This window comes from Rhododendron vialii, chromosome 11a (genome assembly GCF_030253575.1).
Source record: "Rhododendron vialii isolate Sample 1 chromosome 11a, ASM3025357v1".
Classification (NCBI taxonomy): Eukaryota; Viridiplantae; Streptophyta; class Magnoliopsida; order Ericales; family Ericaceae; genus Rhododendron; species Rhododendron vialii.
In genome coordinates this window covers 15,551,626-15,578,069 of record NC_080567.1, presented here as the reverse complement: position 1 = coordinate 15,578,069, position 26,444 = coordinate 15,551,626, and the positions used below count along the sequence as shown (strand labels likewise).

The 26,444-nt window shown below is 37.2% G+C and overlaps 2 protein-coding genes and 1 long non-coding RNA gene across 8 annotated transcripts in view; 2 read left to right on the top strand and 1 right to left on the bottom strand.

Annotated features, from left to right (window-relative positions):
* Window positions 1–8,168: 8,168 nt before the first annotated feature.
* LOC131307797 (uncharacterized) lies at window positions 8,169–10,006 on the top strand. Its single transcript, XR_009194231.1, has 3 exons — window positions 8,169–8,305; window positions 9,374–9,434; window positions 9,772–10,006. It is a non-coding gene; the product is annotated as an uncharacterized LOC131307797 (long non-coding RNA).
* Window positions 10,007–15,951: 5,945 nt separating this feature from the next.
* LOC131306914 (ATP synthase subunit alpha, mitochondrial-like) lies at window positions 15,952–18,085 on the bottom strand. Its single transcript, XM_058333345.1, has 4 exons — window positions 18,075–18,085; window positions 16,900–17,355; window positions 16,152–16,161; window positions 15,952–15,975 (listed from the first exon to the last, which is right to left on the bottom strand). Exons 1-4 carry the CDS (start codon window positions 18,083–18,085, stop codon window positions 15,952–15,954), a joined length of 501 nt encoding a protein of 166 aa, XP_058189328.1.
* Window positions 18,086–20,593: 2,508 nt separating this feature from the next.
* The window catches only part of LOC131308604 (bZIP transcription factor 16-like), a 92,192-nt gene continuing 86,341 nt past the window's right edge, over window positions 20,594–26,444 (top strand). For 5 of the 6 annotated variants that reach the window (XR_009194504.1, XR_009194505.1, XM_058335562.1 and 2 more), the window contains exons 1-10: window positions 20,594–20,833; window positions 21,457–21,553; window positions 21,663–21,719; window positions 21,811–21,885; window positions 22,813–22,902; window positions 22,993–23,052; window positions 23,148–23,317; window positions 24,188–24,242; window positions 24,691–24,733; window positions 24,815–25,038. Coding sequence is in view for 4 of the 6 variants with exons in the window: in XM_058335562.1 (XP_058191545.1) it covers window positions 21,500–21,553; window positions 21,663–21,719; window positions 21,811–21,885; window positions 22,813–22,902; window positions 22,993–23,052; window positions 23,148–23,317; window positions 24,188–24,242; window positions 24,691–24,733; window positions 24,815–25,038 (828 nt within the window). In the remaining 2 variants the exon portion in view is untranslated. Of the gene's footprint in view, window positions 20,834–21,442; window positions 21,554–21,662; window positions 21,720–21,810; window positions 21,886–22,812; window positions 22,903–22,992; window positions 23,053–23,147; window positions 23,318–24,187; window positions 24,243–24,690; window positions 24,734–24,814; window positions 25,039–26,444 lie in introns of all 6 variants that reach the window. The other variant, XM_058335563.1, reaches the window with a different exon arrangement.

The following is a 26,444-nucleotide window of genomic DNA, read 5'->3' as shown; positions in this document are numbered from 1 at the left end:
TGACTGGTATGCTTTTCTGAAAATCCTTCCTTCTATTATCTGCACATGCCCTATTTCACCAATCACCACTGTTGATTTCATTGTTGGCTGAATTACAAAATCAGTGTAGCTATTTATTTCTGGACTTTTGGACTTACATGCTGCGGCGTACTTCTGGACTTACTTCTGAATTACATGTTGTGGAGTGTGGACTTACTTTTAGACTTATGTAGACTGTAGTTATGGAATATGGACTTTGGTATTTCTGGACATTGGATTTGGAACACTTTTGTATTTCTGTTATTATGCCTATTTCTGTGTTTCTAGACTTTTGGATTGTATTTATGGACTTTGGACTTCTTTATTTCTGGACTTTTGGATTGTATTTCTATTGTAGCAGATTTTATTCAATTCTGGATTGTATTTCTGTTGGTCTTTTTATTTTTGATTAATAAAACAGCAAAGTTGTATTCCAGCCCAACAAAATTTATTCTGGCAAAGTTGTATTCCAGCCCAAAATTTATTGCCTAGCAAAGTTGTATTCCAGCCCAACAAAATTTTACTGCCCAAGAAAAGTTGTCTTCCAGCCCGCCAGCCCGGCTTTTGGGCTAGTCCGTGGGCTGGGCCTGGGCTTCAATTTATGGTAGGTAACCCAGCCCGCCAAAAAGTAATGGCCCAACCCGTGGGCGGGCTTGGGCAGTGACCTAGTGGGTTGGCCCGACCCGACCCGGTCCAATGATGACCCTTATTTGCTGGTTTTTTTGGGGTTGGGTTTGAAAAGAAGACAGAGTAAAAGTATAGAGAGAGAGAGGGGGAGATTGCTTTGGGAGAAGGAAAAGGCATGCTCAAAAAGGAAAAGTGGTTATGATTTGTGCTAGGCTCTAGAGTAGAGCCTTTTCGGTAAAATACAGGGCTATGATGAAGACTAAGCATATGCGGCCCGACCCGTGAGCCCGCCTGAACTTTGGCCCGCCAACCCAACAATTGGACTAATCCATGGGCGGGCTTGGGTTTCAACTTAAGAAATACAGCCCGGCCCGCAAAAAGAAAAAAGCTCGCTTAGCCCATCCCTCGGGCGGGCTTGGGTAGTGACTTGGCGGGCTGGGCCGGCCCAGCCCGGCCCGATGATGACCCTTAATTCATTGTGAGCCTTCCAATGTTTCTCAGCAACTAGGGATTGATGCAACCCGCTTTAAACTTCACCTGGCTCAAATCTGGTAAGTACCCCTAATTATTTTCTATTTGGATGATCTAGAAGTAGGGTTCTCAATTTTTGGCATTCACATGGGTCCTCCAACTGAGTTAGCCCCGATTGATTATAGATATGTTGTTTATAGGGTAATAAATGTGAATTCTATAAGGTAAAGTGTAAGTAAGCCTTCTTTTCACGTAATGTTGTTCTTCACTCAAACTCGATTCTTGGCTCATGAACTCTTGCATCGACAGTAAAACTATGCAAACATACTTGGACCAGTTATCTGAATTAGATCAGATAATAAGAAGGATGGTAGTGGAGTGCAATGGCATGGAAAAGTACATGGACAACCACATGGACTCCACGAACTACTCTACCTTCTTCAAGTCATGAAGTATAAAGGACCCTAAAAGAATTGACACAAAGCTTGGGCTGAGCTCACACATAGATAAGAACATTATAACCATTTTCTATCAGAATCAAGTTGAGGGGTTAGAGGTGCAGACCAAAGATGGAGAGTGGATCGACATGAAACCCTCATCAGACTCCTTCAGGTGATGATTGGCGTTTCTTTCGACGTAAGTGCATGCGTTTGGGGAAAAAAATGGGGTTCTTTCGGGGCGGTCCTATCTAAGTGAACAATGTCCTACTAAGTCCTCTCCGCTAATTCACAAAAAAACTATAGTCCATTAGGTCCTGCCCCATAATTATTTTCAAAAATACCCATCAGGTGCATGCATCTGATGCGCATGAACACTTTGTCTAGCATGAGACGCACAACTGGGCTATGATGGTGACATTTTATAGTAGACAGAGGGCGAGCAAGAGGAATAAAGGGACTACTTTTAACAAAAAAAGAGAAGAAAGACTCTGATAGTGAGTCAATGACATTTCATAACTCTGTATCGTTCCAATTTTATCGAATGTCTCCGAAGGGATAGTGACATTTCATAGCTGACTTCTCCCCTCCCCCTCCCCCTCCCCCCCCCCCCCCCCCCCCCCCCCCCCCCCCCCTCCTCTCTCTCCCTGTCATTTCTCTAATGCGCGCGCACACTCTCTCTCTCTCATTTAAATAATCTTTGAAACGTTTGTAATTTTTGTTCTACATATTAATATTTTGTAAAATTTATACATTCAATATCTACTCATACAAATCTAACTGTGTTAATTAACAATTATAGTGTTAACATCTGTTAATTAATATTTAATTAACATTAAATTTACAATTAACAATTAACTTTAAATAAAAAAGGTAACAATGTTAATTAACTATTAAATATTAATTAACAATGTAACAATTAATTGTTACATTTAACAATTAATTGTTAAATGTTAAAATAACAATTAACATTAAATTAATAATATTAATTAATAGTATTAATTTGTCAAAATCACTAACATTAAATTAACAATGTTGATTAATAGTATTATTTTTTGTCAAAATTATCAATCAATTGTGTCACTCACATTCAACAGTTTTAAATTAACGGTATAAATTAATTGGTTAAATAAATATTTTTTCAATTAGTTAGTAGGAGAGATCATTTATATCATGCATGAATTACAAAAAAAATAGCATTTTAAAAGTTTATAGTGTAAAAATTGAAAAAAGAGTATCCTACACCCAGAAAAATTATTTGCTTTTACAAAATTTTATATTTAATATGGGTTTCTTGGATAGATTTTGTCAAATAGATTTCAAAAATATTTTTTTTTCAAAATCAGAGATACAAAATAAAAGTAATAGACATTAAATTTTTAAGTTTTAAAATTAAAAAGGGGGAGAGAGAGAGGGGGGGAGATTTACATTTCCTTGCCGTAGATTGCCCCCCCCCCCCCCCCCCCCCCCCCCCCCCCCCCCCCCCCCACCACCACCAATTCCCGTATTACCCCCCTATAAAGTAGTATTTTATTTATTTAATTTCTAAATTTTTTTATTTTTTATGTTTAAAGTAGTATTTTCTCCTTCTTATCTTCAATTATAACCACTCATTTAGATTTTCTTCTCATTTTCTTATCTTCAATTATAACCACTTCTTCAGATTTTTTCTTTCTTACCTTCTTATCTTTAATTATAACCACTCATTCAGATTTTCTTCTCATCTTCAATTGTAACCACTCCTTCAGATTTTATTCTTATCTTCACTTATAACCACTCATTCAGATTTTATTTTTACCTTCTTATCTTGAACTGTAACTATTTATGCAAGAACATCATTTTCTTCTTACCACTCATTCTGGATTCCTTTATACAAGAATATCAGTATTTTCTCAACATATATTTCTCTTCTTACCATTGATTCTGAATTCCTTTATACAAGAATTTCAGTATTTCCTCAACATATATTTTCGTAATTCATAGAATAACATTATTGATGATTACAACTTTTCATTTTCGGATAGTTGGTCAGTTGAGAATGATGTTCGTAGTGGGAAGATCATCTTCCATAATAGTCGCAATTATACACCTGAATTTACCACTGCCCAGGATTAACTTTGTGTAACGATATTAAATTACACAATCAATTGAAAAAGCAGAATCTGACTGGGAAACAGGAATTGGGTCAATTCTGTGACCAATTTGGGTATGATATAACTAAATACCCAAAACCCTATAAAAAGAAGAGTAGTAATAAAACTACTAAACAGTATTCCAAAAGGAAATCTCAAAAGAATAAGAAGACATTTGAACAGTCACAATCTGGTTCAAAAGGGTCTACCTCAGCTACTAAAAAACATAATAAATCTAAAAAGAACACTACAGCAAAATGCTTTAAGTGTGGAAAAATAGGACACTATGCAAATAAGTGTAACACTAAGAAAAAGCTTAATGAGCTTCAAATAGATGAAGGCTTAAAACAGCAGCTCTTTAAACTAATGATTAATTCTAGTGATTCTGAATCACAGGAAGAATCAGAAGATCAGGTAAATGAGATATCTGATCAAGACCAAGAAGAAGACACTTCTTCTAGTTCCGAAGAAGAGGAAGCTTCTAATAATTGTAAATGTAATAATCTTGAATGTTCAACTTCCGATAATTATTGGAAAGCCATGTCGAAATGAATGGACTCAATATTAATGTTCTTACTAATAAACAACAAGGTTTATTGGATATAATAGATCAAATTGATGATCCTCAGTTGAAAATAAAAATCATAGAAACATGTATTTCTTCTACTACAGAAGAAGAGGAGGAAAAACCCCAAATTCCTAATGAAACTTATAGTCTAAAAAATGTTTTAGACAGATTAGAGCAGGTGGATAATAATAAACCTGTCACGATTCCTGATCTTCAGGGAGAAATAAATATTTTAAAAACAGAAATAAAACTGTTAAAATCTTTTCAGAATAAGGTCACTCAAGAGCTTTATGACATGAATAAAAAATTAATTTCTCTAGAAAAAAGGGAAGTTAGTCATAATGATGACTCAAACTATTTAAATTTAATTAATAATGTGGTTTACCAGAAATGGCATGTGAGAGTAAACCTAGTAATACAAAAAGAATATACTATCAACAATATTATTGCACTAGTTGATAGTGGAGCAGATATGAATTGTATTCAAGAAGGAATTGTTCCAACCCAATATTTTGATAAAACTTCTCAAAGTCTCACTAATGCAAGTGGATCAAAGATGATTATCAAATATAAGCTTAATAATGTATACATTTGCAATAAGGGAGTTTATTTGGAGACAACATTTCTTTGTATAAGAAATCTCCAGCAGGAGTTAATATTGGGAACCCCTTTCTTGGCAATGTTGATGTCCATGCAAACCAGTACTGCTCGTATTACTGCACAAATTGATGGGCAAGAAATCTTTTTTGAATTTGTTTCTCCTCTTGTATACAAGGAAATAAATGATATTATGAGGAAAATTTCCAATAAGGATAAACAAATAAATTTTCTTCAAAAAGAAATTAGAATAATGAGTATTGAGGAAATAGTACAAAAACCTGTAATAAAGGAAAAAATTTCTCAAATTGAAGAAGATTTTCATAGGGAAATCTGTAGTGATATCCCTAATGCCTTCTGGGATAGAAAGAAATATATTGTTTCACTTCCGTATGAGAAGGACTTTGATGAAAGAAAGATTCCTACTAAGGTCAGGCCTTCTCAAATGAAACAAGAATATTTAAAAATGTGTCAAAATGAAATTGACAATCTACTTAAAAAATAATTGATCAAGAAGAGCTACTCTCCTTGGAGTTGCACAGCTTTTTATGTTAATAAAAATGTTGAAAAGGAGAGGGGTGTTCCTAGGTTAGTTATTAATTATAAACCCCTAAATGAGGTTTTAATGTGGATAAGATATCCCATCCCTAATAAAAAAAAATTTACTGGATAGACTGAATAAAGCAGTCATTTTCTCTAAATTTGATTTAAAATCTAGTTATTGGCAGATTCAAATTAAAGAATCTGACCGTTATAAGACGGCATTTACAGTTGCATTTGGTCATTATGAATGGAATGTGATGCCATTTGGTCTGAAGAATGCACCTTCAGAATTTCAGAATATTATGAATGATATTTTTTACCCTTATGCAGAATTTGCGATTTGCTATATTGATGATGTTTTAATTTTTTCACAAAACATTGACCAACACATAAAACATCTTAGAATTTTTAAAGATGTAATTAAAAGAAATGGTTTGGTGGTGTCTGCACCAAAAATGAAATTATTTCAAACTAAGGTCCGATTTTTAGGACACAATATTCATCAGGGGAAAATTATCCCAGTAGATAGAAGTATAGAACTTGCTTCTAAATTTCTAGATGAAATAAGGGATAAAACTCAATTGCAAAGGTTTCTTGGAAGTCTCAATTATATAGGAGACTACTATAAGGAGTTAGCCCTGGATTCAGCTCTTTTATATGAAAGACTTAAGAAGAATCCTCCTCCTTGGACAGAAAACCATACAAAAGCTGTCCAAAAAATAAAATTGAAAGCTAAGCAACTACCATGTTTGGCTATTGCTAATCCAGAATGGAAGAAAATTGTAGAAATCGATGCATCCAATATTGGATACGGTGGTATCCTAAAGCAACATAATCCAAATTCTGGCAAGGAAGAATTGGTAAGGTTCACTTCTGGACTTTTCAAAAATGCACAAGCTAATTATAGTACTATAAAGAAAGAAATTCTTTCTATTATTAAATGCATAAATAAATTTCAAGATGATTTATTAAATCAACAATTTTTGTTGAGAGTAGATTGCAGTGCTGCAAAGCAAGTTTTAAAACAAGATATTAAAAATCTTGCTTCAAAGCAAATTTTTGCCCGTTGGCAATCTGAATTATCTGCATTTGATTTTAATATAGAATATATATCAAAGGAGAAAATAATTCTCTCCTCGATTTTCTCACTCGTGAATTTTTGCTGGGCTGAATGCTATTAATTGGACGACTAGAAATCCTTTCCGAAATACATTATTGAGAAGATTGTATTAGAGATCTAAATAGTAGGAGGCATAATATGCCCAGAAATTCATATAAGGTTAATTTGGCTATTTACCAATATAAAATAGCACAAAGACAACAGCAGTTAAATCTTCTGGCTGCCTAATGGAAAACAATTTTGCTCAACAACGAATTATTTTTCAACAATGGTTGAAATTACAACGAAATGTTTTCCAGACAGATTTTGAGATGACTATTCTCAAAAGAGCACACAATAGGTGTCACTTAATCAGATGGATTCATGCCAGAGAAGCAATGCTTCGTCAGTTTCAGGAAAACCGGATCAGATGATGATCAAGATTGGGAAATTGAATTACTCCAGTTATCAATTGTACGTCTTCAGAATAAACTGAATGTTTTGGCTGGTGCTTAATTTTGCAGAATGAATCGACCTCCAGATCGAGGACGTGGAAGAGGAAATACTTCTCGTGGCCGGGGGAAATCCAAGGTCACTCAAGCTGATATTGAAGCCTACTTGAAGGCTCATAAACTCCAATTCCCTTCACTACAAGATGCTACATCAGCATCAACATCACTCTCAATTAAGGAGGTGGTGCAATCTGAAGAGGTTTTCAAATCACTGGAAACCATAGAAACAATTATGATCCTGGAATCTTAGGATGAACAATTCAAGAATGATCCGTGGGAAATAAAGTCCCGCTATTTGGATACAATGAGTTATCCAGTTCCAGAGGGAAAATATAGATATATCTTTGAGGCAATGCTCTCAGAATCTGGATCGGTGGAATTCCGCCACACATATGATAGTAAGATTGGACAAAAAAATCCAATAAGCTATAGCAAGGCCATAATTAAGATGGTCATACCAATGCACAAATGGGGAATACACCCACAGCAATCTAAAACTTTGTCAATAAAGATAGAAAATGGAGTTCCAATTCATTACAATTACTGGGATTACATTGAAGCCTGGACGAAGGCATTTTACTACCAAAGTCAGCGGAGGGAACGCTCATGGTTTCTTAAAATTTGTCCAAATCTTGTTGGACAGCATGAATTGCCAAATTGGTTTTATATGTGGTGGTCTAAATTTGGCCTTCGAACAGATTATCTTATACCAGAAGTACAGAAGGAATTGGAATTCTTTACCAATCATCATCCTCAATTGCAGGGGACCAATACTTCAGAAGGAAAATCATTCCTTTTCATAATAATGACTTTTGGTATCCCATGGATTTGGAAATGGGATGTTCAATTTGGAAGTAATAAATTTGGACTTCCAATTCTACAAAGAACTTTCCAATATAGATGGTGGAAAGGTATTAATCTTGATCAGACTCTTTCAGAAATAAGGGTTGCAACCCAAGAATTAAAATTACAATTGAAAAGAAAGGAGCAGAACTCTAAAAAGAATCCTTTCTTGGAAGTTTTTGTAACACCATTTTTAATTGAGGTGCTTTAAAGTTATATTTAATAACTTTAAGGGCTAAAGTGCAATTTTTCTTTAAGATGGTGCATGTGTGCCGTGTGTGTTGTGTGGTGTTGAGTGTGTGTGTGTTCTTTTAAAACAAAAAAAAAAAAAAAAAAGAGAACAAACCCATCAGAAAGGTTTGTACCAACGTGAGAGAGAGAGAGAGAGAGAGAGAGATCAGCCGTGAGGAGAGAAAGAAGAAGGAAGAAAGGGATTAAGGGTTTTGAAGCTTAATTAGGTAATCTTCATCTTTTTAAGTGTTGAATTTTATATTTCTCATGCTAGGTTTCTTATTCTGCATCTAATATGCTCTGAATTGAAGCCATGGGAGAGGGGTTTTTAGGTTGGAGTTGAGTTTTATTCCAGAAAATTCGTGTATAGTATGATTATGCATAACTGTGTTGAACCAAATTGAATCTGTCCGGTTTTTGATGAATATTTCTTGTCGACTTTCGGATCATGTTATTTTCTGGTAATTTTACTGGAGATGCCTCTGTGAGTGTAGTTTGTGCTGTAAAAATTTCAGAAATTTCTGAGAAACGTGGAAAAAGATAAAAATCATGAACCAGGCTGCAGTCAGATTCGCGTCTGTGCTGACAGCACAGACACGTGTTGGAAAAATGGGCATAACTTCTTGCTCGGGTATCGGTTTTACGCACCGTTTCTTGATTCCGAAACTAGACTTGTATATCTTTCTGAATCTGTAAAGAGTGTGCCTTAGTTTGGTCTGAGCAAAATCAGTTTTGGTTCCGAAGTTAATAGTTTGGTGATTCTGAAATTCTGGGCAGGTTTTGTAGCTGTGTTCTTCATCAATTTTGTCATAGTTGAATATGCTTACTGACTATGGATGCTGTTGAGTCTTAAACCTTGATCAGTTGGTGTTGTTTTGGCGTTGGAAGTATTGGAAAAGATTGAGTGTGTGATTTTTAATGAGCATTCGATCGCAGACTGTTCTGCTGGGACTGTAGTTTCTGTTCTAGATGTTTAATTTCAATTGAGCATATCTTAGTCATTCGGAGTCCAATTTGGACAAATTTTATATCTAGATTAATGTACTAGAAGTCTTCTTGCTAGTGGTGGTGGTCTTGTAGTATTCTTTGAAACCTATAGAATTCTATAGTCAGAAATCGATCAGTGGTTCTGTGGATAATGTGTGAAATTGTGGAATTCTTGGTTTTGGGTACGAATTGGTAAATTTACTTTTGTTCGGCAATTGCTAAATAGTTGAATTGATGCAGAACATTGTTAATGCATTTGTTAAAGCCTTAAAAGTATTTCTATACTAAAATGTTTGGCTTGTGGATAGGTGACGGTCGGTGAATCAAGGAGCACCGAAACCATAGTTGTACTTTCTTTTGGAGTACGAGGTGAGTGTTTGATTCATAGATGTTGTTCTATATTGAATTGAACTTGATTGTTGGCTTAGTGCCCGGTGATTGGCTTTATGCCAAAAGGCTTTTATGCCTTAAATTTTTGGCTGTGTGCCCGGTGATTGGCTTTATGCCTTAAACTATTGGCTGTGTGCCCGGTGATTGGCTTAATGCCAAAAGGCTTTATGCCTTAAATTATTGGCTGTGTGCCCGGTGTTGCTTTTAATTGCTTGGTTCACTGTTTAACTGGTTGAGATATATCTTTTAGCTGTACCTTTAATATGGAATTGCATCCATGTTTCATAACACTCCTGGATTCCATTTTGGAATCCAGTTTTGCGGGCATTGTAGATATCTACTGCTGATCGTCGTGGGGTTGTACGCTCGCTTAGGGTAGCATGTCGGGAAGGCTGGACTAGTTTGGCGAAATTTTTGTAGATAGTGATGTAGTGCAGCCGATGTTTATATTTGGTTCATTGTATAGTTTAATGCTTTCTTAAGACTTCCGCTGTGTTTGTAAGAACGTTTAAGTTTTGCGTTATCAATAAAATGGCTGTTGGTTAACTTAATTGCTAGAACTTGAGTTATAGAAATGGGTTGGTGGTTGATGTTGCACCCTCACGTCGGTTTGGGCTCATTTGAGTGCTGGCCCGGGGTGGGGTGTGACAGTTTTAGCCCAAATTAGGGCAAAGAATCCATCCTTGACAGACGATGAGTTGGTAATCAAGACCATGGATTATATGAAGAATCAATTTTTACAAACTGTCCAAGCAAACACAGATGGCTGATGATGAGTCCATGACATCAGCAAAAAGCAATGAAGAAGATAATAATCCCTTCACATGCTTAGCAGGGGAATCTCAAGACCCCTATGACGATGATGGGACAACACCAGCACCAACTTTGGGTGATTTTTGGGATAGCATGACCGAAATGATGGCAGAATAGCTATCCTCACGAAAAGGAAAAGAGAAAAACCAATAATGCCAACCAACTTTCGGTGAAAGTTACTCAATTATAGAGTGAAAATAAAGACAACTCAATTATGGAGTAGATTTGAAGACACTCAATTATGGAGTGGTTTTGAAGGCACTCTAGTTTCGGTGAAGATATTTGTGACGATAGGGCCCAGTGTGTACCCGACAAAGAATCTTCATTTCAATTTGAGTGTAATTTCTTTGTAATTTCATTTGGTAGAGTCCTCTATATAAAGGACGCGTCTGTATTAGGAAAATCAGGTTTTGGATTGCCCTCTCTCTCTCTCTAAAATCCAAGCACTCTGATTTTCTCCTCTCCTCCTTTGTACATTGGCTTCGGCCTTAATAATAAGGTCAGTCTTCTTTTGATCCTTTGTACTGTTGTTTTAAAAATTATTTAAGTACAATTATTTGTATCAGAGCCACTATGGCTTAAAATAATCTGTTGGTGCAATTATAAATTATTCTAGCATGAAGATGCCTTTCAAATAAAAATCAATCAAACCAAAAAATTTAAATGCAAGAAAACATTTTAGGTAGTGGAACGTCACCCAAGTCGCGTTCGGATTTGTCCGGCCATGAGGACCCAGGAAGGGTAATTTGGCCTTGCTCCGGTAAATCGTTGACAGACATGCTATCCAAAATGTTGTCTTCCATTTAAAAAAAAAAGGCTAATTCATGAGAGAATAATCTATATGAGCACTAACCCAATTATATCTCAATGAGGAGATTATTTTGATCTGATAATGATAGAGTTAAAAACACTGAATTAATGGAATATGCTAATGTGCAAGAACAATTGAACCGCTGGACTATACCTCCTGTTCGCCCCTTTACTATATATGGGTATGGTATGTTTGAATTTCGAAGTAGCATGGCAATAAAAACCATGGAAAGAACAGAAAGCTTAGAGCTTAATGATAAGGTAATAAACCTTATGGATAGTAATGATCTAATTGCTCACATGCGAAATTATAAATACGTTCATATTGGTTTAGTGCAAATAGCTCTTAAACCATTAACTTTGTTAGGAATGGATACTTGCCTTCAAGTAACACTTAGGGATGGTAGGTGTAATAATTGGAGATCCTCAATAATGGGAGCAATAGAGACCAGTTTATGTCATGGTCCTGTTTATTTTAATGCCTATCCGAATCTTACCCTATCACTAACAGATAGAAACTTAGGTGAGGTTTTAAATTGTAGGATTCAGACTAGAGGTTATGATTTCTTACCTGGATCTGAAGTGATAGCAGTAGTTTATAGAATTTACTATAAGATCATGAATACTGTGAATCCAAGGGTTCATCAATTAAGACCTGCAAACCAGACTGTCCTGGTAGAAACTAATATGCTAACATCAAATATTGCAACCAATAGGTTGATAAATTGGGAGGAAATTACATTCCCAGAAAATTGGGTGATAAATAATGCGGTTCCACCCAGACCTATAGTTAATCAAATTGAACAAATAGTTCAAGACAGTGATGGAACTGTCTCTTTAAATTTTAGGAATTCCCAATCAGAAAGATTTCTGAGAAGCAGTAGTTCTAGAAATAGTTTTCCTGTAACACAATTACCTTATAGGGTTAGTGTACCTACTACTAGTAGGCACTCAACATCTGAAATTCCTGAATCACAACATCCAATGGAAGATATTAATCTGGCAGGAATAAGAATATCCCAGAATCAAATTCCTTATGGAGTTTACAATAATCCACCAAACACAGTAGAATCACCTACTGCCAGTGAAATGAATTTTACTATTAATGACCACAATAATAGATCCTGAACTCAGAAAAGAAATTAATAAGGAATTTTACCAACCTAAATATAAAGAATTTAGGGAATGGTATTTCTCAAAATATGATGAGAACCAATTACAGAATTTTAAAAAAGAATTCTATAATTAGATAGAATATACAAAAAATATCATCCCTTTTACTCAATGGTTTTATGGGAAATATTACACAGAATTGGATAAATCCATAAATGTAAGTCAGAATTATCATAGAAATTGGAGGTCTATGACTGGAACAATAATAACTGCACTTCATCCTCCAACAACTCCTTTATCTTTAGAAGGTAGTTCGGATTCTGAACCTTCTTTGGAAACTGTTGCGTTTGTTAAACCTACAAATACAGATGTAAATAGTAAAATCCATAAGCAGAATAATTATACCAACTTATTTCTTAACACAGTTGGAGACCAATTAGTCCGAATGGAAGGACAAATGGCTCAAATTAGTGAACAAATTGTGAATCTGGAACACAAGGGCACGGTGAAAGAAGATGAGATTTCTCCTTCAAATATTCGACCTCCCGTTCCTATTACTGGATTTAATTTAAATAATCCAAATTGAATTAGTCAAAGAATTACAAAAAAGATTACAAGGTCTTTCATTAAATGTTATATCTAAGGAAATAGAATCCGACGAAATGAAGGATCAGGAAATTCTAGAATTGGAAAATTCTTTTATCCAATCTCAGACTGATACTATCAATAAAATTCAATATCCTAGAAATAAGGATTTTCCTTATTCAGGAGCTAATAGATACTACTACCCAAGACCGACTCCTCAAGATATGTTGTATGAGGAATCCGGTTTTCAAAAAAAAATGTCTTATAGTGGAAGAACCATCTATGAATGGAACATAGATGGTATGACCGAATATCAAATTTTCGGAGTAGTACATCAAATGATGATGTATAGTACTATTTGTGTCAATAATCAGAATGAAGATAAAAAGGTTGCTGGCTGGATAACAGTTGGTTTTACTGGCATGATTAAAGGTTGGTGGGATAATGTCCTATCTGCAAACCAACGATCAGAAATTTTAAATGCAGTAAAAATAAATGAGAAGGGTGAACAGATACAAGATGCTGTATACACTTTAGTCCAATCAATAATCTTACACTTTGTTGGTCACTGGGATAATCAACGTGAAAGAAGTAGGGAATTACTTCAGAATTTAAAATGTCCAACGTTAACTCATTTTCGTTGGTATAAGGATGTATTTCTAGCAAAAGTGATGCAAAGAACTGATGCTAATAGTGAGCATTGGAAATCAAAATTTGTTGATGGGTTACCTTACTTTTTTGCAGAGAAAATTAGGAAAAAATTGAGAGATCAAAATAATGGTTTAACTATCAATTATCGTCACATTTTTGATCAAGTAAGGTGTCGCATTTCATTAGAGGCAATGGAGCTCATACATGTTCAGCTAGAAAGTGCTTTAGAAGTATCCCCCACATAGCCGGCTATTGCAACTGTACGATCAAAATCACACACGGATTGCCATGCATGCACGATCTTGCATATTATCGTTCCATTTCCACTCCAATTCCGCTATGGAGTATCCACGCTCATTGGACTAGGTTGTCTATGCACGCAAACGAGTTTAATGATGATGAAACACAACTTGACAGGACATCTCAGGTTGTTGAGATATTAGATGGGATGGATCCACGTATGCGAGAGTATATCATAGATAGGTTTATCGATATGGCAGATCCATCTCATAGCCAGGGCCGGCTCCGGGGTAAGCCCTGTAAGCCTGTTGGCTTGGGCAACCCCCGGACTAGGGCAACCCAAAAAAAAATCCCATATGTAAATATAAATACGTACATATTTTTATTTAGTTGGCTATGAATTTAAAAAGCAGGACCGGCTGGTCATTTTCCCAAAAAGAATTCAGGTTACTTCTAGTAAACTACGAAGGTCCAGTTGAAAATTTGTAAGGGGGTTATGTATTTCACAACAGTGGATTCACACCTTGCTTAGCACCACAACCTTGCCTTCCCATATAAGGTTGAGAAAATTCCAAGCGTAGGGCTAGATCGTCGGTAGCATAATAAACCGGTAAGTTCGGGATCGTACCACAGGGAATCCAAGATAGCTTAATCGGATTGTAGGTATTGTAAGATGGATTTTGGCGTTTAAGACGGCCAACTTGGTTTTGCTTTAAACGGTGGAAGTAATAATGGAAAAGACTAGAAACGAGTTTTATAAACTAAAAGAGGCAAGTTTAGGGATCTTCTATCCCTTGACAAAGGCAGTTACCGGTTCTCAATTATAACTCAAGCGAGGACATGACCGCGCGCTCACACCCGAAAGATTTAGCTTTGAAAAACTACATATGTTTATCAAAAGATGTGATTAAACGGAATTAAATCAACCTATTTTTGCTAATGTATCTAACATGTAGGAGGCCACGAGCCCTCAATATGTCGTGTGCCAAGACCGCTTGACTAAACGACATATCATGGAGTTAACACCCCTCACTTAGACCAAAATGGCTAGGTTAATTCAATTCCAAAAATCATGATTTTAAGCCCGAAGTTTTGAGAACCAAATAACCACCTATGTCCTCGGGAAAGATGACCCCAAGACTTAGCCAAACGACTACTCACACATAGCTAAAGCACAAAAGTAAGCATAAAAACGAGACATGATTTTTAACCGATGAAATCGAAAACAAACTTGATATTAAGAAAGATCCAAGCCGTAGCTACAACTTTAATACTTGGAATTTTAACAAACTAGTAAAACTTACAAGTGTTCTTGAAGGAAATGACTTAAAAGCTTGAAAGGAGCTTTAATGGAGAAAAACTAAAGTTAATAATGTGCTAGCTACCAAAAGATGAGAGATGGCACCCCTATTTATACAAAATGGGTTTATCTCTCATCAAATATCTAAAAACCATACTAATAAATGCAACTTTCCATAAGTGGAAAGTCCAAAAAGTAACAAATATCTGGCTGAAGGCTCATGGTATCGATACGAATTAAGCAAAGTATCGATACTACGCTGCTAAGCTAAAAAGGGCTATTTCCCCGTAGTGCTCCCGTATCGATACAACATTATCTGCCTTCCAAGAAAGGTAATGTGTATCGATACAAAATAAGGCTGCATCGATATGCGTAGCTTATCTCCAGGTCTTCAGGCCAGCCTCCAAGACTTGGCACCTGACAGCTCGTTGGCTTGCCCCAATGCTTCACGCCTTTGCTCTTAGGTCCTGCTGGCAGAAGTTCCACCGGGCGTGGATACTTGAACTTTCTTGGGAATTAGCCTCGTGATCAAAATACGCCTTTTAAGGATGTTTTTTTCTTAAAACACTCAACAAACTACCTTACAAGCAATATTGAATAAAAATGACAAATTATAACTAATAACGCTACTAACTAACTAAAGGACTTAAGCACCACGATCAAGCAATCTTAGGTGCTTATTACACCCTAATAAAGTCAATTAGAGAGAGATTATTTAGCCTTCTATCAGAAAATAATAGGGCTCCCAAAGAAAATTAAAACATATTATTGTCTATAAAGTGATTGATTTACACCGTTGTTTTCATTTTGAACGTAATCCACCTTCGGCCAATATGAATGCATTGCAAGCAAACACGCATTCTCGATCGGTACTTCTAGTGAAACTTTTTAAGGGTTTTACTGCCTGCATGTGATGTTGTGAAAAAGAAAAAAAGAGGTATCATGCCTTAAATTTAACATAAACACTGCTTTGCAACTAGTATTTCAGTACGTAGCAAAATTGGAAGCCTATATAATACATAGGAGTATGTAAAAACAGAAATCCACAACTTAAAAGGTAGTAATCTGTTTTATGATTTTTTTCCAGGCGTAGACATGCAAATGGTTGATCGGCTAATGGTTGATAATGTTTCATGTGTTTCATTTCAATTATGTGAACTTGTCTAGTGTGAAAAACGGCGTACCATAGGGATGCTGGACAAATACATTCACCATGTGATCAACTAGCTTGTACATACCTTGTGGACTTCTTGTTACAAAATATTGTCTGTTATAAATTCTAGGGCTCTGTGAATTTGTCAACTGTGAACAAGACACGCTGCGAATTGTCTATTTTGAAAAAGTCTACCCCACGGCACCAATTCACCGCGCTCATCGATCATATATAAAAAAACGGTGCCGTTGTGGCACAAGTTGGTCCCCATTTGGTGCCTAATAAATGGGCATGATGATTGATGATTTTGTGGGGCTCATTATTGGTCCCTAGAAAATATTTCAAACATCAAGTTATTCTTAATATATTTTTATATTGGTTCTTGTAAAAAAATTAGCTCAATCCGATATTTGTACGAGCTATTTCAGAATTCATACACAGAGCCACCGTTTTTTTTTATCGGCATAAATCTTTAATCTATGATTGTGTGACGAAACACTCAATTTTAGATTATTGATTGATTATTTTTTATGAGGCCCATTTTGGGTCATACAAAGACAATTTAGTCCACTCATTAGTTTCAAAATACCTTTTATTGGTTCAATATTGGTAAAGGCTTTTTCAGAATTCGTAAGGCCCCTAGAAATGAAAATAAGCCCTTATGAATATCAGATTGAGATAATTTTTTACAAGAACTCAAAAAAAAAAAGTTTCAAAAAAAAGAAGTCAAAAAAAAAACATTTAAAGAATAACTTGCGGCTTGAATTATTTTTTTGGACCCGAAATGGATGATTATTAATGCGTGCATTCCATTATTGTGGAAATATTCCCCCATGGCACAGCCAGAATATGGGGCCAGAAATTGCGGAGGAGCAAGATCTGAAACGGTGGCTGCTACAAGAATGAAATATTCCAAAGCATTCACTTCGGAAAGAATTTGAACTAATTGTGCCACAGTTGAGCGTTTTTGCCCAATTGCTACATAGACACAATACAATGTCTCACTCTCCGAGGTGGCCCTTGAGTTCATTTGCTTTTGGTTTAATATGGAATCGATAGCAATAGCGGTTTTTCCAGTTTGTCGGTCGTTGATTATCAGTTCTCGTTGACCACGGCCTATAGGAACCAGGCTATCCACCGCTTTTAAACCTGTTTGCATAGGCTCGTGCACAGATTTACGTTCAATAATCCCAGGTGCTTTCACTTCGACACATCTTCGCTCGTGATCGCTCCCACTTCATGTTAAAGGCACAACAAAAAGAAGTACTTACTCAATCGACGTAATATTAGTTCATAGTGGCCAGGCGGGCCGTTCCATTATCAGGCTTAAACCACAGAGGGAAAGAAAACAACTCCTCCCTGTGAGACTAGGGATCTACCTCCCAAAAAGACGTTTCCGTGAAGAGAAAACAAAAGTCTTTTGAAGTGGGAAGAAAAACCAATGGATTGCGGTGGTTTCATAACGCACTCACCCCTGGGTGCACCTAAGGAAGGAAGTATCCCCTTAAATAGCTCTCTCTTAGTAAGCAGCTTCCCATTATGATTGTCCTTCAGGAGTACTTTTAAAAAGAAGGCTTTCATGTTGATAATTCACCCATACAAATAGAACAAGGAGAGCAATCAACGCTATGGCTACTTTAGTAGAATTCCCGCCTTAGGACTCCCTACTGTGCCCCACAGTGCTTAAAAACAAGGTGAAATTACACGGACACTACCTCATCTATCTGGTTTGGACACGGACACCCCCTAATCTTTAAAAACGCCCATACACACCCCCTCATCTACTGAAAAGGAAAAAAAACCTCAACGCCGTTAACGGAATGAATGAAATGTCAAATATACCCTTGGTGAAATTACACGAACACCCCCTCATCTATCTGGTTTGGACACGGACACCCCATAACCTTTAAAAACACCCATACACACCCCCTCATCTACTGAAAAGGAAAAAAACCTCAACGCCATTAACGGAATGAACGAAATGTGAAATATACCCTTTGTTATGAAATGGGAGCAACAAGCATATACCACATTTCACTCGATCAGAAATTTCTCTCCACCCTACTCGATCGATCATGGTGCTTCTGTCTCTCTTCCTCTCTCTCTTCAACTTGCATTGTAGATCATGGCTAACCCTAGATCGTGAAGAAAACCTAAGTTTCGAAGAACATCGGATCGTGTACATTGTAGAAAAGCTGTAGATCGTGGCAAACCCTACTTTAGAAGGTATGTTTTATATGTAAAAAAATCCTAGATTTTCTTATTAAATGGCGCAAATGTAGATGTATATGTTCATATTATATGATCATATTATATGATATATGCATACATTAGGGTTTTTGTTTGGGAATACTAGGGTTTTTTGAAAGGTATTGTACAGTGGTGACTTCGATAACCTTTAAAAATTGGGGCTTTTATTGTTTTGCATTTGCTTGTCATCCATTTTGTATTTGAAGTCCTCAAGGGGGCTTTTTCTCCACAACGACAGTAGGAATCAATCCAGTTTTGGGTTTGGTTGGAGTTGTATCTTTAAGAGAGAGAGAGAGAGAGAGAGAGAGAGAGAGAGAGAGAGATATCTGATACAGAGTGAGAGAGGGAATCTCTAATATAAAGTGAGAATGAGAAATGAGGTATGAAAGGCAACTGGGTATATGTTGCCGTTAAAGGGCATTTTTGTCTAAAATTTGGCAAAAGTATTGACATGTGCCTTGCAACAAACGGTACTCAAACGGAAGGGTGCTCCTTAGGTAACAGTAGAAGATGACGGGGTGTGTATGAGCGTTTTTAAAGGTTAGGGGGTGTTCGTGTCAAAACCAGATATATGAGGGGGTGTTCGTGTAATTTCACCTAAAAATAAAGCAAACATTTCACATTTTTTTTAGAGAGGGTGACCGGTTTAATGCCTTCATTGGGAATATATACGAGCTCTTCGATTAGCAGACTCTGAAGAATGAGAAGGAACCACGGCTTCTTCAAATATAAAGAGTTTTGGATCATCAATATAGATCTTGATGCTAAAATCTCCCTCTATATGTGTCGCGCGAGGGGTTTTACGGCTTCTTCATTCCTAGCCGAACGTTTAGTATAGTCTTTTACTCAGCCTAGTTCTGAAATTGAAATGTTTTCTAGATATGCTTTCAAAAAAGCAAGGAGTTCACCCCTCCTCATATTCAGAAGTGCCACAGCTTCCTTTCCTGATTCCAATCGCCACATTGGTAATCCCGCATCTGAGATAAACCTAGTCTGATTCGCGTGGCAAAGGGCATTCCTTGTCCCCTTCAACTACTAGTGATTCATTTCCAGCAAAACCTTCTACATCAATCATCATGCCCATTTATTAGGCACCAAACAGGACCAACTTGTGCCACAACGGCACCGTTTTGCATGAGCGGAGAGTGGAGTGGTGTGGTGAATTGGTGCGGTTGGGATAGCAACACGGGAAAAAATTATTTAATGGTCTACGCCACCGCCACGTGGTGGAAAAAGATCATGCCAGTTATATTTACACTTAAACAAAGTACAACAAACAACAAAGCAAAATATAACAAAAACAACACAAAAGTAATAAAAAAGTCTTGTGAAATCAACGTCGGAGCCAGACCCATTAGGGCTGCACACGGTCCAGATCGAATTCCTATGAATCCAATCTTAATCTGAAGTCACAGTTTTTTTAAAATAAAATCCGTGTCCGGACCAAAAATCTCACGATTTGGTTCCAATCCGAACTGTGAGTCGCAGTCCGGACACGGTTTTGCCCACGAATTGCATCAACCAACAACAAAATATTTCATATTCTCTTCTAAGTAAAAGTACTTCAATAAAAAAATAGTTCCAGCACTTCAACAGATGATTCAATAGTTCTCAGTCCACTCCCAGTCCCATTGAAAAAAACACTGCAAAGTACTTCAATAAATTTAAAAAAAAAAAAAAAACCAGATCCAGCAAAGTACTTCAATGAAAATTGCAGTAGGAAAATTTATAGAAATGGTCCTCTTAATTTTACCCGAGTCTCATTTTCATCCTCCAAGTATCAATCGCAACTCTTTTGACCTTCAAGTGTGGTTTTCATACCAAATTGGTCCAATTGATAATGTCTGTCAGCCAAATTGGACGGAAAAAATCAGATTAAGGGCAGACGTCATCAATTGGACCTGCTTGAAACGAACTACAACGTCCAAACTACTATCAATATGATTTTTTTCTTCTAGTTTAGCTGACAAAAGTTATTAATTGAACCAATTTGGTATAAAAATCAAACTTGAAGGTCAAAAAAATTGTAATTAATACTTGGAGGATGAAAATGAGACTCGAATGAAATTAGGAGGACCATTTTCATAAATTTCCCATTGCAGTACTTTGGCTTTGGCTTTCCGATTAAAAAGAAAAAAAGACTTTGTTAATTGACCTAACGGCCAACTAACGGTCCCTAACGGACGAGGCTAATTGAAACAGGAATGCAAACCCCAACGCTGACGTATGTTCTTAATTCTCTGCTGGAGTGCTCGTGTAATTCCGAGCGCGAGCGAGAGAGAAAGAGAGAGAGAGAGATCTCACATATAAAAACAATCGATTAAAACCCTTGCCTTCTCCCTCTACTGCATTGTCGGTTGCCGTCCGTGGATTGCTCAAGTTTGCCCTAGAATTTGTTTCGAGATCGAGCCTGGACCCTTTACCTGTTCGTTGTTGTCTCAGGCTTTCGTATATGTTTTAGCGGTAATACTTGGCATATAAAGTTCATATCTTTATCCTCATTGTATCTCTCTTTTGATACAGGTTTTTGTTTCCCTCTTACGTTTTTGATCGTCTAAAAAAGTTAATTTTTTTCGGTCCCCGTCAGTTGTTTTTATCTGTATTCAGCTCCAATTTTGTTTTTATGGGCGAAAATCTGATTACGAACGATGACGATATGCAGAATTTTGTCTCTTTAGGAAAACTTGCGTTGCTCCACATATCTCTGGAAATCACACACATGCATACATAAGCGTCTTATATGTTTTTGCTTTTTTTTTATTTTTTATTTATAACTCAAGTGTCCGGGTCAGATTTTCCGCACCTCGACTAATCCAAGGACCAATCCTAGCCACCACTTCCTGGGGTCCCAATTAATTTGCTCTGTATGAACTGACCCAAAGGAGTTGATAACAACTAAGTGGTTTCAAACCTGAGACATTAGGAGGGAGCAAATCCCTTAAGTCCCAAGCTTGACCACTGGGCCAACCCCTTGGGGTTTACTTCCTTTGCTTGGTGTTTTATGTGTAGAGTTGGTTTACATTATAGGCCTTAGAATTGGTTCAAAACTTTTAACCCACTGTTGTAATACAGTTGAGGTTTTGCAGGATGGTTTGAATTTCTCGAGGTGTTGGTCGAGTTGAACAAATCATGGGTAGTAGTGAAACTAATAAACCGAAGGAGCCGAAGACGCCTAGCGCGCAGGTATACTTTTGTTGCTCACTGAAAGTACTCTTTGTTTCACTGGCGAATGCATTATTTTGCTGATTTATTTTGCATTGTTTATGTTTTTGTGTACTTTTACATTGTTCAGGAACAATCTTCATCTACACCCACTGGGACAATGAATCCAGACTGGTCCGGGTTTCAGGTCTGACCATGTGACCGAGGATTTATGTCCTTAATTTCTTAGTCAAGAAACTTGTTAGTGGTTGTGATGTTATAGCTTTTGTATGTAACAGGCATATTCTCCTATGCCTCCCCCTGGGTTCTTGGCATCGAGCCCCCAAGCTCATCCCTACATGTGGGGAGTTCAGGTATATTTGGTCTTGCATTAGTTTGGGTTTCAAGTAGTGTTAGCTCTGTCCATACCTGCACTGCACGAGCCAAGCTAAGCTTTATGGTCTTGGATTGTTGAAATGGTCAAACTGTGGGTCATATGATATGCTTAATATCATAGCATTCCAATGAGCCAAGCTAAGCTTTATGTTGGGTTATTTAACTGTTCATGCATTTATGGAATGCTTATCAAGCTAGAAAGTGCTCAACCAGCCCATTAAAGCTTATTTACGAGGTTAACTTAGCAGAAAAGGTGGTTTGTCTAGCATTCACCTTGTCCATGAGTCTCAGAGACCTTACTTTTTTAACTTGTGACCATGTGCATATTTTGGAAGGTTTGGTCTGGTTTATCACATCAGCTTGATCTTAGGTGGTTTGTTTCTGCTTCATAAGCAAGCCTAGAGGATTTGTGACAACTTTAACGTTTTTATCTGCCGGTCATACGGCTTGCTTCGTAGCCCATCATTTTCATTAGCTGATCCATGCATTTGTTTTTTGATATACATATGGAAAGAGACCTGAATGTAGTTTTAATGCCATTACTCGGTGTCGCATTGTATTTACTACATGGTATTTGGTGTTCGCAAGTACGCCAAATTGGGTTTCACTATGTGTTTTTAAAGTTCATTAACAAGAATGCATCATGTAGTACAACACCTTGATTATAATAATGCTCCCCATGATTAACTTGGCTGGGCCATGTCTGCCATGATAATACAATTTTTTAAATTTGGTTTAGGAAAGTTGGAATAAAGTAATGGTGGTATTTCATTGAAGGTGATAAGTTCCTCATGGTTTCATCCTGTTGACCTCACAATGTTAATACGTACCACATATAGTAACCATTGTTCTATGCTCGATATTGTGTTTCTGCATCATTTGTTAATTTTGGCGTGTATATGCAGCACATTATGCCACCCTATGGTACGACACCACACCCATATGTTGCTCTGTATCCCCATGGTGGCATATATGCTCATCCATCTATTCCTCCGGTAATTCTTGGAAATCTCCTTTTACCTGAGCTCCTCAAATCACGGCCTTAATGTCTTGACGCCATTAATTCAGCCATATTTTTGTAACAGGGATCTTATCCTTTTAGTCCTTTCCCTGTGCCTTCCCCTAATGGTGTAGCTGAGGCTTCTGTGAGTACTCCAATGTTACTTCGTTTATTGTTGAGCAAACTTTCTTATTGGCCATTTGGAGTAGTTTGTAGAATGACAATTATATTTGCGTGTAGGGTAATACTCTTAGTAGCATGGAAACAGATGGCAAACTATCGGAGGGGAGGGAGAAGCTACCCATTAAGAGGTCTAAGAAAAGTTTGAGCAGTTCAAATACGGTTTCTGGAAAAAACAATGGGCCCGGTAAAACCTCAGGTGCATTAGCTAATGGAGTCTGCTCCAGAAGGTAAGCCTTGTGCGTTTAGGTGATGAGTTGCATGGCCATACATTTCAGTAGCTAGTCCATGTCTAGTAGCCACTGCCGCTTCATGTAATACGACCATTGGATTGTGGCTTTGGATTCAAGAAACTGATTCATTGAATGAAGAAATTTTCTAAAACAAGCTTTTGGAGATTGGGTCAAGAAATTGGGTTTGGAAAAAGAAAAGTTAATATGATGCTTTCATAAATTGTTACTAATAACAAAAAGAAGTTTGTAAATGAGTGCCAAAAGAGAAAAAAGTAGCATACACCATGGTCGATGCTTAAACAGAATCAAAAGCTTCTATGCCGTCAACAAAATCCTAAACATTTATCCGTAAGGTCACCCTTCCTGCAATCTAGTTATATGATAAGTGCTGGTTTGACTCTTCATTCTAGTACTATTAACATGCCTCCAACACATAAAAATAAAAATAAAAAACTTATTTCTTTCAAGCCAAATGCATTCTGGTAGAAAATGGGTCCCATTTTTTATGAGCTAGCTTTAGGGAATTGATGTTAGATGAATTCCTCCCCATCGAACCACATCAGCAATTCAGCACAACTTTTATTGGTTCTGGGCATCACAAATGTGACCCAAAAGGGTGAGGAAGAAAGAAAAGAAAAGCAGCTTACCATTTCCCCATTGGTAATGGGGAGCTCTGATAATGATTATGAAAGTTGTCCTTGATGTTATCAGGATGTTATATCTGATGAATCTGTTTAATAGTTTATAGTTGCCGGGTCTTCAGAAGTCCCTACTGCTTTCTTGCTTCATTGTGTTTGTTGCCTAAGCTAATGACTGCGAATCACTTTGTTGTCATCTGTTACTGACATACCTTATTTTGGTTTGAAGTGCTGAAAGTGCAAGTGAACATTCAAGTGAAGGAAGTGATGCAGATTCTCAAAATGTAGGTATTATGTGAAATAGAATATGTAAGATTTGTTAGATTGATAGGATTGGGCAGCCATTCCTCTACATCTATCAATTTCTGCCTTAAAACAGTAATTTCTGCCATAAACTGCAAATTTGTTTTTAAGGTTTTTATTCTTAATGCACTACTATGTCTGCATTACGGGGATTTAAGTTTTGTTACACTGTGATGCTTCTTTTTTAGGTTTGTCCTTGTGGATCTAGTCCTTCTTACTAGGATTTAGTACTGGGTGATTTCTTCAGCTGTCAATTTGTAGCATGCCTTTATATATGCTTATACAGTAGGATTGAATAGTTTTTTGCTCACCATATTGTAGGAGGACCATTTCTTCCCTGAACCATATTTGCTCTCCATATAGGAGGAGGACCATTTCTTCTCTGAACCATATAATTTCACTAATCTATCCTGATTGATTTTTGGGCAGGACTCACAAATGAAGTCGGGATCCGGGCAAGATTCTTTGGAAGGTTTGGTTGTAAGCATGTTCCTTCCAATTGGTAACTACTTCCATTGGCTTTAATGAAAATTATTGGATGTCCTTGTTACAGCTGAAGCATCTCAAAATAGTGGAGCTATTTATGGTTCTCAGAATGGAGGACCAAATACACCTCCAACGATGGTGAACCACACAATGGCCATCATGCCACCATGTGTCCCTGGTCCTACCACTAACTTAAACATTGGTATGGACTATTGGGGTGCTGGTCCAGTTGCTGGGGGAATGATCACTGCTGGATCAAGGGAGAGCATTCAATCACAGCCGTGGCCACAGGTTTGTCTCTTCCCGTTTGGTTTCTTCCTCTTTGTTGTTTGGAGAGCAAAACGTGTATAGGGTGTTAACTAACCCTAACACACACAATCTTTATTTATATTAAACGTCAACTCCTTACAAGACTTAGATAAGCAATGTGGGACTACGACAAAGACTAACAATATTCTAACACTCCCCCTCAAAGTTGGGGAGTAGACATCAAAGAGTCCCAACTTGCTACATAACAACTCTAACCGTGGTTTGAACAATGATTTAGTAAATATGTTAGCCAACTGAACGTCGGTGGATACAAAGGGAGTAGCTATCACACCACTTGTTAACTTTTCCCGCACAAGATGACAGTCCACTTCAATATGTTTAGTTCTTTCATGAAAGACTGGATTTGATGCAATGTGAATTGCTGCTTGATTATCACAATATAGATTCATAGGAAGTTTCACCCCAAACCCGGTTTCCTCAAGAAACGAGCGCACCCATACAATCTCACATGTCGTATGGGCCAATGCTCGATACTCTGCTTTTGCACTTGACCGCGCAACCACTGTCTGCTTTTTACTCTTCCAATTGACAATATTTCCATCCAAGAAGACACAATACCCTGTAGTAAATCTTCTGTCAGATGGTCCACCTGCCCAATCAGAATCGGTAAACTCCTCAACACGCAAGTGTCCATTAGTCCGATAGAACAAACCGAGCCCGGGATGTGCCTTAAGATACTTCACAATTCTAACAACAGCTTCCTAATATGGAAGACGAGGAGCAGACATAAACTGACTCACCATACTAACAACAAATAAGATATCGGGGCGAGTAATGGTAAGGTAGTTTAACTTACCAACCAAATGACGATACTGAACAAGATTAGGAAGTAACTCCCTCTGATCCACACGAAGCTTGACATTGGGATCCATAGGAGTCTCAACAGGCTTAGTCCCCAACAAACCAGTCTCCTCTAGAATATCCAACACATATTTCCGCTGAGATAAGCTAATACCACCTTTAGATTCAGCCACCTCAATACCCAAGAAGTATCTTAATTTTCCCAAGTCTTTGGTATGAACTCGCGCTGTAAGAAACCTTTCAACTCATCAATGCCTTTCCGATCATCACCAGTAATGATAATATCATCCACATAGATGATCAACAATACCTTGCCGCGGTCAGATGTAAGAGAAAAGACCGAATGATCGCATTGACATCGATGCATGCCAAATTGCAGTACAACATTGCTGAACTTGCCAAACTAGGCTCTAGGAGATTGCTTAAGGTGATACAATGCTTTGCGAAGCCGACAAACCTGATTAGTCTCCCCCTGAGCAACAAATCCCGGTGGTTGCTCCATATAAACTTCCTCCCGAAGATCCCCCTGAAGAAAGGCATTTTTAACATCCAACTGAAACAGAGGC